A 13,034-nucleotide genomic window follows, 5' to 3' on the forward strand; every position below is an offset into this window, starting at 1 on the left:
CCTATGATAGCACTTAAATCATTAAAAACATTAAACTACTAATATTTCTAAAATTTTACTCTTACACAGGAAGAGCAGGGCACAAACAAACACTTTTTGGTTTTCTTAAGTTTGTGTAAATGCACTTGGAGTTCAAAGTATTTTTCTTTTTTCACAATAATTTTATACATGTCTGGTACAAATGTGGTCTTGTTTCATGAATACAGCACATATTTTTTTTGCCATCTACCTGGAAAGAAGGAAAGTGAAATGTTACAACGTGCCCCATAGGCGGGACACATTGTAACAGGTGAGGGGCATATTGTAACATGAGATATGACAGCGTAAAATCCCCCCTCTAACAACTGTCTCTGATCTACCGGTAATTAAATAAATAGAAGATAAGTTTAAAGGGGAATTATGTAAATTACATATCTGACTGCATGGAATTTAATAGTTTGTTCTAACAGATTTTGAGTTTGCCTCATTTTGAATAAACAGTAAAAACAGAGATGAAAATTAATTTTCGTGAGAATTTTGACTTTTGCTTCTGTAAAATGAACTTTTGGTGACATCTTCTAAATTTTTAAATTTTGGTGCATTTTTTTGTCTACACAGTGTTGATATGTCAACATGTAAACAAATTAAGTTTCATCTAACCAGTTTGTGTGGAAACGTTTTAACCATGTGTGCTACAACTAGCCCCACATTAGTTTGTGACCTGCTCTCCCCTACTCTTTGCAAACTTTCACACAACACATTTGCAATCAGAAAGTTTGGATAAATACAGAATTTTTATAATTTTCGGGACACAATCTCACTCATCCACAACCACAAGAGTCTGACTGACTTGTGTTTGACATTCAAGTTTCTTAAAACTTTAAACTAGATACTGCTGATCGCAGTAGGCTGCTGATGTTTGCGTCATACACTTGAGCTTTGAATGATTAAATCCACCATACAAAGAGTGCAAATAAACATCTTGTCCGACAAACATGTGTGCATGAAAGGGCATTTATTTATGTTCATTAATGTTGTATCAAATGTTTATTTTACCTTATATTGTATAGTGGATATTGTTATTATTATTTTTATTACCGTTACTTGGTGGTTCTTTACCGTTGTGTTAAGAGAAGGAGAGTCTTCCATTTCTTTATACCACATATGCTGTTTGAGATTTAAATAAACCATTTGTGGGAGGGAATAAAAATATGATATTAAAAGCCTATTACAAAAATGAATGGGATATTTTTCACCTGCTAAAAAAATGTTGCTGCTTCTTTTGGCTATAAATCCACCATGCGCTGTCGTACATGCAAGCAATCGGTCGTTTTAACATTGCAACTCTTTATTTTATAATGCAAATAGCTCCAAAAGTTGAACATCCATTGACACAGCCTATATGATATTATGAATGAATGAATGAATGAATGAATGTTACATTTATATAGCGATTTTCTGACACTACACTCAAAGCGCTTTACACAGTGAACAGGGGACTCTCCTCAACCACCACCAGTGTGCAGCATCCGCCTGGATGATGCGACGGCAGCCATAGTGCGCCAGTGCACTCACCACACACCAGCTATTGGACAATAGATGTGATTAGTGGAGTGATTGAGCCAATTCATGAAAGGGGATTATTAGGAGGCCATGATTGATAACGGCCAATGGGGGAATTTGGCCAGGACACCGGGGTAACACCCCTGCTCTTTTCGAGAAATGTCTTGGGATTTTTAATGACCACAGAGGTCATTAAACCAAGGTCCCCCAGTCAGGACCCCGGTTTAATGTCTCATCCAAAGGACGGTGGCCTTTTTTACAGTATAGTGTCCCCATCACTATACTGGAGCATTAGGATCCACAAAGAATGCAGGGTGAGTACCCCCTGCTGGCCTCCCTAATACCTCTTCCAGCAGCAACCTTAGTTTTCCCCAGGAGGTCTCCCATCCCATCGGTATTACACAAGGCAATGGGGGTAGGAGTAAGATGCAGGCGTCAAGTGAAGCATGAACCCAGACTGTGTGTTTATTGGAAATAGCAGTTAAAAGTGAAGAACACTTATTTTTTAACCTCCCAACTCGTGGACTTAATTGACAGACAAAAACTTTGCTGTGGAAAAATATTTATACTGTATATATATTATGTTTATACTACATTTAATGGTCCTAATTTTGAATTTGGACACGTTGTGGTAATGAGAAATTAACCTGAAAATTCTATCCAAAATCTAACAAAGCATGAAATCCGTTGTAATCTCTGTGCACAATGTGTATCATTTATGTTAAAGTTTTACATTTAATTTCAAAATGATTTTAAATAGAAATCAAGCTTAGTTTTACGAGAATCACTCAATAACATCAAAAACAATATATCATTTTATGATTTCATTCTGTTAATTGCTGTGGTACTGATGTGAGTTGAATTGGTCTATCATTGGCCCAGAACCACACACATCAAAGCCCAGGCTGACTCATGTTGGGCCTCATGTATTCAGATAGAAGACAAAGGCAGGCCTAACACAGTCGTAAAAACCTAACTCAAGCCCCCACATTCCAAATCGTAAATCTTACTGATAAAAATCGTGCCAAAATCAAACAAAGGGAGTCCAAAACAGACTGCAAATCCCATGAAGCCTTGCTCACTAAAGGATCGAACTCTCAACTCCTATTGGATGAGGCACACAACAGAACGTCCCTCAAACATGACATCATCATGAGTAGAAATACCTCTGAAATGCTTTCGTGATTGGCTTCCAGCGACTTTGTTTGCAGCGTGTGGACGCAGCTCTTCGCTGCTCTCCGGTGCAACCTCATGGCACAAGGAAGTAACGTCCGACTTGAAACTGTAGCCATACAATCTCCATCTCGCTGGACGAGTTGAGATTACTCTGTGTTCAACCAAACATTCTAACGGATCCGAAGGAGACCGCCGAGCAATTCGCATCTTCATCCGTTTGCCTACAGAAGTGAAGAGATTAAAGATTTCTCTTCCATCTTCAATCAAGTCAACATTTCTGAGTTCTCTGCCAGCCCGCTGAGAATCAACAGCCGTGCCGCCCACCGACAGAGCGAGGAAACAGCCTCCCGTCATCACCCGAGCCTCAAGGAACCAGGTCAGAGTTAAAGGACGGAGGAAAACACATTCTACCTGTGTCCTCATGCGATTCAAGTAAGAGGTTTACGTCTGGGCAGAGATAGAATATTATAGTGTGTTATTCTTGTGTTTCAAGGTTTTTGCTTGTACAGTTTACGGACCGCCATGTCCGCTCATTATTAATACTCAGGGTATTAATTATCACAAATTTGTTTTGCTGTATTGTGGTCCAACCAAATTGGATTGTTGTGCAATTTCGCCATCGCGGGTGAGACAGCAACTGAGTTCATCCATTAAAGAGTCAAATAACGCGGGACTTTTACGAGCCGTCCACCGCATCTCTGAGTGGTAAACACAGCTGCTTTCTCTCCCACTATCGCGAAATCAGCTTTAGGGCTGTCACTTAATCATCTCTCTCTCTCTCTCTCGTACTAACCACACACCCACACACACACACACACACACACACACACACACACACACACACACACACACACACACACACACCCCTTATGTGTTATAGGATTATTTTCATTTCCATATCTAATCATATTACTGTTTAGTTTGTAGTTGTAAGTCGGAAGTTTATTGATTGCATTGTATTAATTATTAATTGATATTACTGCATAAATAAACTTTGATTATATTACAAAGAGAAGTGTTTTGGTTTGTTTTGCATATGCCTGTGTCATGCTGATGGGATGTCAGTGCTCGGATTCAAACCTTCATTCATTGTTTTTCTTTTTGTTTTTTTTCGGAAAATCGATATTCTTCGGATGTCGATTTTCCTAAGAAAACAATCTAATATTGAGACTGTTTTACTATTTGGTTATTAGTCTCTGATTCCAGGGTGGTGCCCCGTCAATGTTAATCCTTATTAATATTCTATTGATTTTTGATAATTGATAATTATCTTTGATGGTTGTTGAATTTGAATGATCAATAAGCTAGTGTTAATTTTAATTAATGTTTCATCGATGTTAACAATTAACGATTATCTTTGATAATTGTTGATTTTAAAGGATTAAAAAAGCTAACATTGATTCTCATCAATGTTCTATTGATTTTAATAATTAATAATTATCTTTGATAATTATTAATTATTGCTAGTAACCAAACTTGCTCCTAAACGTAGCACACTACATTTACTGGAGCCCCATATGAGGTTTTAATGAGTTAGATTCAATTGATTAATTTAAATATTGATTAATAACTACAGAAATAATTATTAATTATTTCTGATAGTAACACTGATCTAAACAACCAGTAAAGCCATACACTCATAGCCCAGTTTCGCAAAGTACTGTAACTATATTTACTACTTGACCTTGTTTGCAGTATCAGAGCAGCAATAAATGTTGGTGGAAAATTTAGTCTAATATATGTGTTTGTTTCTTAACAGTCTGACAGCTACTTCTGTATGGCTGTTCCTGTCCCCACATCACAGGAGGCCTATATAGGTGAGTAGACATACCAAATATAACAATAGAGAGTCTCATAAATAAATGATAATAAATGTGAAAATTGTTTCTGGTTCCGGCAGACCTGAATAATCAATGCAGCATAACTATGAGTTGATGGATAAATTAGGTATATGCCTGGCTGAAGAGATGAGTCTTTAGTCTAGACCTAAACTGAAAGAGAGTGTCTGAGTCCCCAAACACTGCTGTGAAGGCTATTCCATAGTTAAGGAGCCAATTAGGAAAAGGATCTACCACCTTTTGTGGATTTTGATATTCTAGGTACAATCAATAGGCCGGAATTTTGCGATCATAGTGAGCGTGATGGATTATAGCGTGATAGAAGGTCACTTAAGAACTGAGGAGCTAGACCATTCAAAGCTTTATAAGTAATAAGCAGAATTTTTTAATTTATACAAAACTTAACAGGTAGCCAATGTAGCGGCGATTAAAATGGGGCTGAAATGAACGTATTTCTTGGTTCTAGTCAGCAATCTAGCTGCTGCATTTTCAATCAACTGAAGCTTATTTATTGAACCTGCAGGACATCCTCCCTGTAAATCATTACAATAATCTAGTCTTGAGGTCATGAACGCATGATTTAGCTTTTCGGAATCAGAAATATGTCAGAGCATATGTCATAACTTAGCAACATTTCTGAGGTGAAAGAATGCTGTTCTACAGACACTGAAAGTGTGATTTTCAAAGAACAGATTGCTATCAAACATAACACTCAAGTACTTAATGGTCGAAGACGATGTAACAGTACATCCATCGAGAGTCAAATTATATCTAGTATCTTATTTAAAGAGGTTTTTGATCCAATAACTTATACCTCTGTTTTGTCAGAATAGAGCAGACATTTCTAGCAATCCAGATATCATTGAAACACTTTGCTAACTTGGAAAATTGTGAAATTTCATCAGACCTCGAGGAAATATATAGCAGAGTATCGTCGGCATAACAGTGAAAACTAATTCCATGGTTCGTGATAATGTCTCTGTGGCAGGGAGGAGCGCGGGGCCGGGTCATGATGCTGCACACCCGGCCCCTAATCAGGCTAATCAAGCCCTCAAGAGGGATAAAGGCGACCGGAGGCGGCAGTTCGAGAGAGAGAGTGTTACGGGCAGCTGCCCTGCATGTGTTTATGTTTGTGTCCTTTTGTTTTATTAAAGGATTATTTATATTGTCAAGCCGGTTCTCGCCTCATCCTTTCCATTGAACTTTGTTACACTGGTGCCGAAATCCGGGAAGGAGGAGGGATGTGCCATAGTAGTGTCTTTGCCACTACCATCCACCCCCTAACGGAGCAGCCGCGGCCATCCGCTGGGAGACGGAGGAGCCCGGCCGCCTGAGAGCGGAGGAACAGCCGCCGACCCCGAGGGGAGGAGGGTCTCCTAGCTGACCACCTGGAGTGGTCAGGGCCACTGCCAGGTGCAGAGGAGACCCCTACCGGCCGCTAAAACGTGGCGGGGTCAAGAGAGGACCACTGACCGCGAGCGGGGAGGGGCTCCTGGCCGACTGCCTGGAGCGGGAGAACCGCTGCCAGGGGCGGGGGAGACCCCACCATCCACCAAAACGCGGCGGGGCGTTCCGTCCGCCAGGGGCTGGAGGGACTGCCTCTGATCCGTCCGGAGAGGCGCGGCTGTCGTTCACTAGAGGGTGGAGGAGTGGCCGAGGACCAGGCAACGGCGTATCGGAGAACCGGCGAGTAAGGTTTTTTTTTTCTCTTTCTCCTCTCTCTCTCCTGCTGTCACTCCGTGTTGGCCTTTCCCTCTCGTTTTTTTGTTGTTGTTTTTTCCCTCCCCTTGTCACGCTCCCAGGTCCGAAGAGGCGGGGCTGGAAGGATTTGTTGTATAGGTGTTGTGGTTCGTGAGCACCGAGGATTTGAGATTGATGCAGTAATCCGTGTAAAACACAAGAGTAGAAATTGTTTTTTTGTAGTATTCTCCATCCTGTTGTTTGGTCAGGCAGATCTTTACACAAGTCACCCAGGCCATTGAAATCACATAATATTGAGATGCTAGCAGCAGCAGCTGTGACTGATTGATTATAGACATACTTTTTTGTCAGGCTCAAGCAGTGGGAGATTTACTGCCCAGCCAACAGTCCTCCTTCAACACTCACTGCCAATATAATATAGGTATGGTGTTCAACCATATTGGAATGACAATCACACAATCCAATTGAAATCTGTTTGATATCCATCAGTGTTCAATGTTTCCTGTAGCCTTCATGTACAGTACATCATGTACTATTTTTGAACATGATGGAATTATCAAGATGGGTTTTCTAGAAGCTATTTAAACAGAAAATGTACCCTTCGCTAAACTGACGCACTTTAATCCATAGCATGCTCTTCTCAACATTTATTTAAATATTTTCTTAAAAAGAAAGAAAAAACACTGCATGTATCCTCTCTAGGTACCTCGTGTCACTATTACAAGTGACCCAGCAACAATGTTTTTATTTTTTGGATCATTTAGATAAAATCCCGCTTAAAACTACTCAAGCACACATTACTGCCATAGGCTCTCATTGTAAAAAGGCAAAGCTTTCAGAGTAATGGAGAAACACTTTTAAGGTGGGGCTTAGCGAAGGGTCAATTGCTTAGTATTACTACAAAGAACTAAGGATTTTGGATTAGAAATCTTTGTTGCTGTGAATGTAAATTGGTCTCTGGCGGCTATAACGCAGTGACAGTACATTTAAGCACGGTTGGACATCTGTAGCCTCTTTCACACATAGGCTATGTTTACACATTCAGTGTTTGGGATTGACAACTGTATTTACTTAGTATTTGCTTGAAATATCCTGTTCATATAATAGCTTACAGTTGCGGCTTGAATACTGTCTGTATGAACGAACAACCGAAGACAAGCCCCTTTCTAAAATCTGTAACCATAGTGACTGTGACTTAAGTAAATATCAAATATGGCACATACATAACACCGGCATGTCTTATCGCAATTGAAGCAGAGTTATTTTATAAGCAAGTCCAGTTGAGGCACGAGTTCATCCATCGGATCATAATTAACTGACAGCGGCTTTGAATGATTTTTAACCAAGTTCAGAGCGCAGCATTTGTGTCACGTGGCTCGTTTACATGAGCAGCTCCGATGGAAGACAGCGGCTGGATCTTCAAATGGCATGCAGCATTTCTACTTCTCCGTAAGTTACTGTAACAAAACCCGTCATGATTAACACAAGAAACGCGTGTACAAAATACTGTGGCTCTCACATTATCTGATGTGATTAACTACTAGCTGTCCAGTACGGTTCTGTTCACACAGTGTGGGTTTGACGAAAATGAGGTTGTGAATCCTGAAAATCTGGGGGTGTCAGTTCGATTATAGAATGTGGTTGTCACTCTCGTAAATAACCAGCCTGTGTGTAAACGTAACTGTACTTAGCACTCAAATACAGGACTGACAACTGTATTCTGCTGTTGTGTGAACGTGGCCAGAGATTCCTGAAATTGCAGGATTTTGTTCATTCACACTGCCAGAGCTTTCACAGAATCTGTGCTTTCATTCACACACATCCTGGAAAAATCCAGTAAAGACAAAATTGACATCGCAATGTGGCATCTAATACACTGCGTGCAGAATTATTAGGCAGTTATTGTTTCTCATTTCTAATTTTACTGTTAAATAGAAACAATGCTGTCAGTGATTCCTTAAACCTAATTTAGTTCCAAAACTGAATATTAAACAAAGAAAAAGCAAGAGTTGTGTTTCTCAGGGGAGTTGCAACAATTTTCTAAAATACTAGTGAGATCAATTATTAGGCAGCTAGGTTTTTTGCTCCACTAACCTTAAAATGTACCAGTAAAAAAAGTAGTTTTTTTGTTTTTTTTATTATTATTTTTTTATTGATTCCTACAGTAAATAAAGAAAAGCAAAACATATATACATAGTCAACATTTAAACACCACAATTACCCCTCCCAATCCCCAACCCCCGCCCTGACCCTCAACAAACAAAGTGGTCACACAAGAGTATATACAAAAAACAAAAAGCAAACAAACAAACAACCAAAAAAATACATATATAATTATCACACACATTTATACCTCTACTTCTCTCTCCACTGCCCATCCCTGAGAGCCCTCAAAAACTCCAAACAGTTGCCCTATTTCCCAACAAACAAATCTAAGTTACCCAGTCTTCTAAATGACACGTCCTCAAAAGCCGCCACCCTCCCCATCTCCGTGCACCACTCCTGAAATGGGGGCGCCCCAGCCGACCTCCATCCCCTTAAAATAATTTGCCTGGTGATCATTACACTGGTCAGAACCCAATTTTTTGTGTGTTTATTCCCCACATCGATGACCGCCCCATCACCCAAAACACAGAGTCTGGGGCAAAACGAAACCCGAGTGCCCAACACGTCACACACAAAACTCTGAACCTTCAACCACAATTTCTCGATCTCAACACACCACCAGAAAATATGGGCCGTGTCTCCATCCTCCGATTGGCATCGCCAGCAGGTGGGTGTGTCTTTAAGACCAAGCCTATACAATCTAGAGGGGGTCCAATAAAATCTATGTAAAATCTTGAATTGCATAAGGCGCACCCTAGCATCTCTAGATGTAGACTTGACGTTTTTTAGAATCACAGCCCACACTCCCTCCTCCAGTACCAAGTTTAAATCTTTCTCCCATAATCTCTTGAGAGAAGTTAAAGCTCCGTCCCCAGACTCTGAATTAGCAGGGAATAATACACTGATGCCTCATGACCTTTTCCAAAAGCAGTGATCACCATTCCCAGAGGATCTGCCGCTTAGGGGGGTGTATGCTACTCCCAAAAATAGTACAGAGCAGGTGGCACAGCTGTAAATACCTGTAAAACTGAGATCTGGGAATCCCAAAATGTTGAACCAAATTTTCAAAAGATCTCAACACTCCACTCTCATATAGGTCACCAAGTGTTTTAACCTAATAAGGGAACTTATTAATACATAATAAAGCGCCTTGCATGGCAGCTCTGCTGTCATTGGTGTGTGAGTGTGTGTGTGAATGGGTGAATGAGACACAGTGTAAAGCGCTTTGTAGAACCGCTAAGGTTAAAAAAGGCGCTATGTAAGTGCAGACCATTTACCATTTACCATAATGTTGGGTTCAGCCATATGCTCGAGGCAACATTTAAATAAAAGTCTGAATTAAACACACTGGACACTTTTGTCCATACCGAGTGCAAATGCGAGATAACGGGGTGTAACTTACCTTCCTTGATTAGTTTGATAAAAAGGCTTTGCAGTGGTGAAATAGGGGCAAGAACTTCCTGTTCAATACAAAACCAGGGAGGGGCTCTCTCTCAGGTGGAAGCGACGAATGAGCCAAATGTCTGAGACCGAATGCATAATAATAAAACAAAATCTTGTGTAGGCCTAGCCCACCTTTGTCAATCGGCATATGTAACTTATTAAAATGTAATCTACGATGCTTACCATTCCAAATGAAGGACTTTGCTATGCTATCAAATTGCTTGAAAGAACTTAGAAAAGGAATGAATGATTCTGTGGAGGCAAGGCATAGATCTAGAGGGGTCGGAGACAAATAATAAAATATCATCTGGGTGAAGCAAGACAGAACAATAATGGGGAAAGAGGGCAACCCTGCCGGGTGCCCCTATCCAGAGTAAAATAATCTGAAATTAATCCATTTGATTGTACCGCTGCTACCGGGTGTCTATAAAGTAACTTAATCCATCCAATAAAATTATTCTCGAACCCGTATATTTCCAAAATCTTAAAAAGATAATCAATCCCCTATTTTTCCTCATATGTCAAAATGTCAAATGTTAATATGAGTGGATTGTCTCTCTCATTGTGGAATGTGAATGGGCTGGGGCACCCCATAAAAAGAAGATTATTTATTTTCTTAAACGTAAGAAATATGGTATTGTGTTTCTTCAAGAAACACATCTTTCCCCGCAGGAAGCTGAAAAATTTGGGAGGATATGGGGTGGACATGTTTTCTTTAGTGCTGGCTCAAGTAAGAGCAGGGGAGTCACATTGATAAGTAAGCATCTACAATTCAAATGTCTCAAACAGAGGAAAGATAAATTAGGAAGAGTCATTATTGTTTTAGCAGAAATTCAGGGGCAAACGTTGATTTTGGCTAATATTTACGCACCTAACGTTGATGATCAGGGCTTTTTTATAGATCTTGAAGGGATGTTGCAAGCTGCTGGCACCCCTCATGATATAATATTGGGAGGAGACTTCAATCTATTGATGGACTCAGTCCTGGATCATGGTGAAGTAAAAGTGTGTAAGCCCCCTAGAGCAACATTGATGCTTCACAGGATGTGTAAAAATGTTGGTCTTACAGATATTTGGAGACTTTTGAACTAATCTCAAATCAAATCAAATCACTTTATTGTCACTCAACCATATACACAAGTGCAACAGTGGGTGAAAGTCTTTGGTGCAGTTCCGTGCAACATAGTAGTCATAACAGTGATGAGACATATACCAATTTACAATAAGCATCAGATTTACACAACACAGTTAACATATCTAATATACACATAATTACACAATATACAAATAATAATATACAATGTACAGAATACAATACACACAATATAGAATACACATACACACAATATAAAATATATAGTATACAATAAAAATTGTATAGATAAAATATACAGTAGGTTGTATTGTGCTATATTGACATTCAGGCTGTCAATTGCCAGTGTGAGATTAATAAGATTAATAAAGTGCAGTGCTGATGTATATTGATCATAAAAGATCAAGAGTTCAAAAGTCTGATTGCTTGGGGGAAGAAGCTGTCATGAATTCGGCTGGTGTGGGTCCTGATGCTGCGATACCGCCAGCCTGATGGTAGCAGTGAGAGCAGCCCATGGCTCGGGTGGCTGGAGTCTCTGATGATCCTCTGAGCTTTTTTCACACACTGCCTGGTATATATGTCCTGGAGGGAGGGAAGCTCACCTCCGATGATGTATCTGGCAGTTCGCACCACCCTTTGCAGGGCTTTGCGGTTGAGGGCGGTGCTGTTGCCGTACCAGGCGGTGATGCAGCCAGTCAGTGCTGGTGTAGAACCATGTGAGGATGTGGTGGTTCATTCCAAACTTCCTCAGCCATCACAGGAAGAAGAGGCACTGGTGAGCCTTCTTCACAACGGCCTCAGTGTGGACGGACCATGTGAGTTCCTCTGTGATGTTCACCTGGTAGAGACTATGCATTTCATCAGTCTATGGGATATATATATATATATATATATATATATAAATCCCTCATTTCGTCTGTTGTGGATTGCTCTATTGGAAACATCTTAGTCTCAGATCATGCCCTGGTGAGTTTGGAGGTGTTACCACATATGGAGAAAAAGAAATCATATAGCTGACGCTTTAATGTATCCCTTTTGCAAAATCCTGATTTCCAACAGATGTTAAAGCCTGGAATGAATGTTTATATGGAGACCAGCTGGTCCTCAGTATCCACTTTGGGCGTGGCTTGGGAGGCACTTAAGGTGGTTCTTAGGGGTCGGATCATACATTATGCCTCATTCATCAAAAAAATCCAAAGCATGAGAACTTGTGGAGTTGGAAGAGAATGTTAAAAGTACCGAGACAGTATTAAAGCGCTGAATGTCGTCTGATGGCCTCAGATAATTGACCCGATTGAAATACAGATATAATAATATTTTGTTTTGAGTTTTGGCTATTCAGGGTAAGACAGTCATACTTTGAGTCGGGGGACAAAGCAGGGAAGCTTTTGGCTAGATATATAAAGCAGAGAGAATTCTATTCTACCATTCCCTCTGCTGGTGGTGAAATATTTACCTCGGCCATTGATATTAATAATGCTTTTAAAGAATTCTATCTTGATCTTTATAGTTCCACATCTTTGTCTATTGATGAAGATTATAGAAACTTTGTGGAACCATTAGATCTCCCTAAACTGACGACTGAGCAAAAAAACTCATGATTCTGAGATAACCTTGGAGGAGCTTGACGAGGTAATTAAGGCCCTGCGTACAGGCAAGGCTCTGGGGCCAGATGGTTTTGCCACTGAATTTATTAGATCTTATGCTACAGAACTGGCTCCACTTTTGTTAGAACTTTATACGGAATCATTAAAGAATGGAAAGCTTCCGCCAACCATGACACAAGCCTGGATCAGTCTGATTCTTAAAAAGGACAAAGATCCAAGCGAGTGTAAGAGTTACCATCCAATTTCCCTGATCCAGCCAGATGTTAAAATTTTGTCTATGACATCTCTTATACATATAGATCAGGTTTGGTTTATTCGGGGCTGTAGCTCTTCTGATAACATTAGGCGTTTCATTAATATCATGTAGTCAGTGGCCAATGATCAGACTCCGGTCGCGGCAATCTCACTTGATGCCGAAAAGGCGTTTGATATGGTAGAATGGGATTATCTTTTTAAGATTTTGGAAATATACGGATTCTGGAAAACTTTTATTATTTGGATTAAGTTACTTTATAGACACCCGGTAGC

At 40.1% G+C, this 13,034-nt stretch overlaps 1 protein-coding gene across 7 annotated transcripts in view; it reads left to right on the forward strand.

Moving 5' to 3' along the window:
* LOC127432330 (peptidyl-glycine alpha-amidating monooxygenase B-like) overlaps positions 1–13,034 on the forward strand; it is a 349,064-nt gene that overhangs the window by 77,296 nt on the left and 258,734 nt on the right. For 6 of the 7 annotated variants that reach the window (XM_051683244.1, XM_051683248.1, XM_051683251.1 and 3 more), the window contains one exon: positions 4,478–4,535. In XM_051683244.1, coding sequence (XP_051539204.1) covers positions 4,478–4,535 — 58 coding nt within the window. Of the gene's footprint in view, positions 1–3,133; positions 3,151–4,477; positions 4,536–13,034 lie in introns of those variants that run through there. The other variant, XM_051683249.1, reaches the window with a different exon arrangement.

Source organism: Myxocyprinus asiaticus, chromosome 42, assembly GCF_019703515.2.
Source record: "Myxocyprinus asiaticus isolate MX2 ecotype Aquarium Trade chromosome 42, UBuf_Myxa_2, whole genome shotgun sequence".
In the NCBI taxonomy this organism is placed as follows: domain Eukaryota; kingdom Metazoa; phylum Chordata; class Actinopteri; order Cypriniformes; family Catostomidae; genus Myxocyprinus; species Myxocyprinus asiaticus.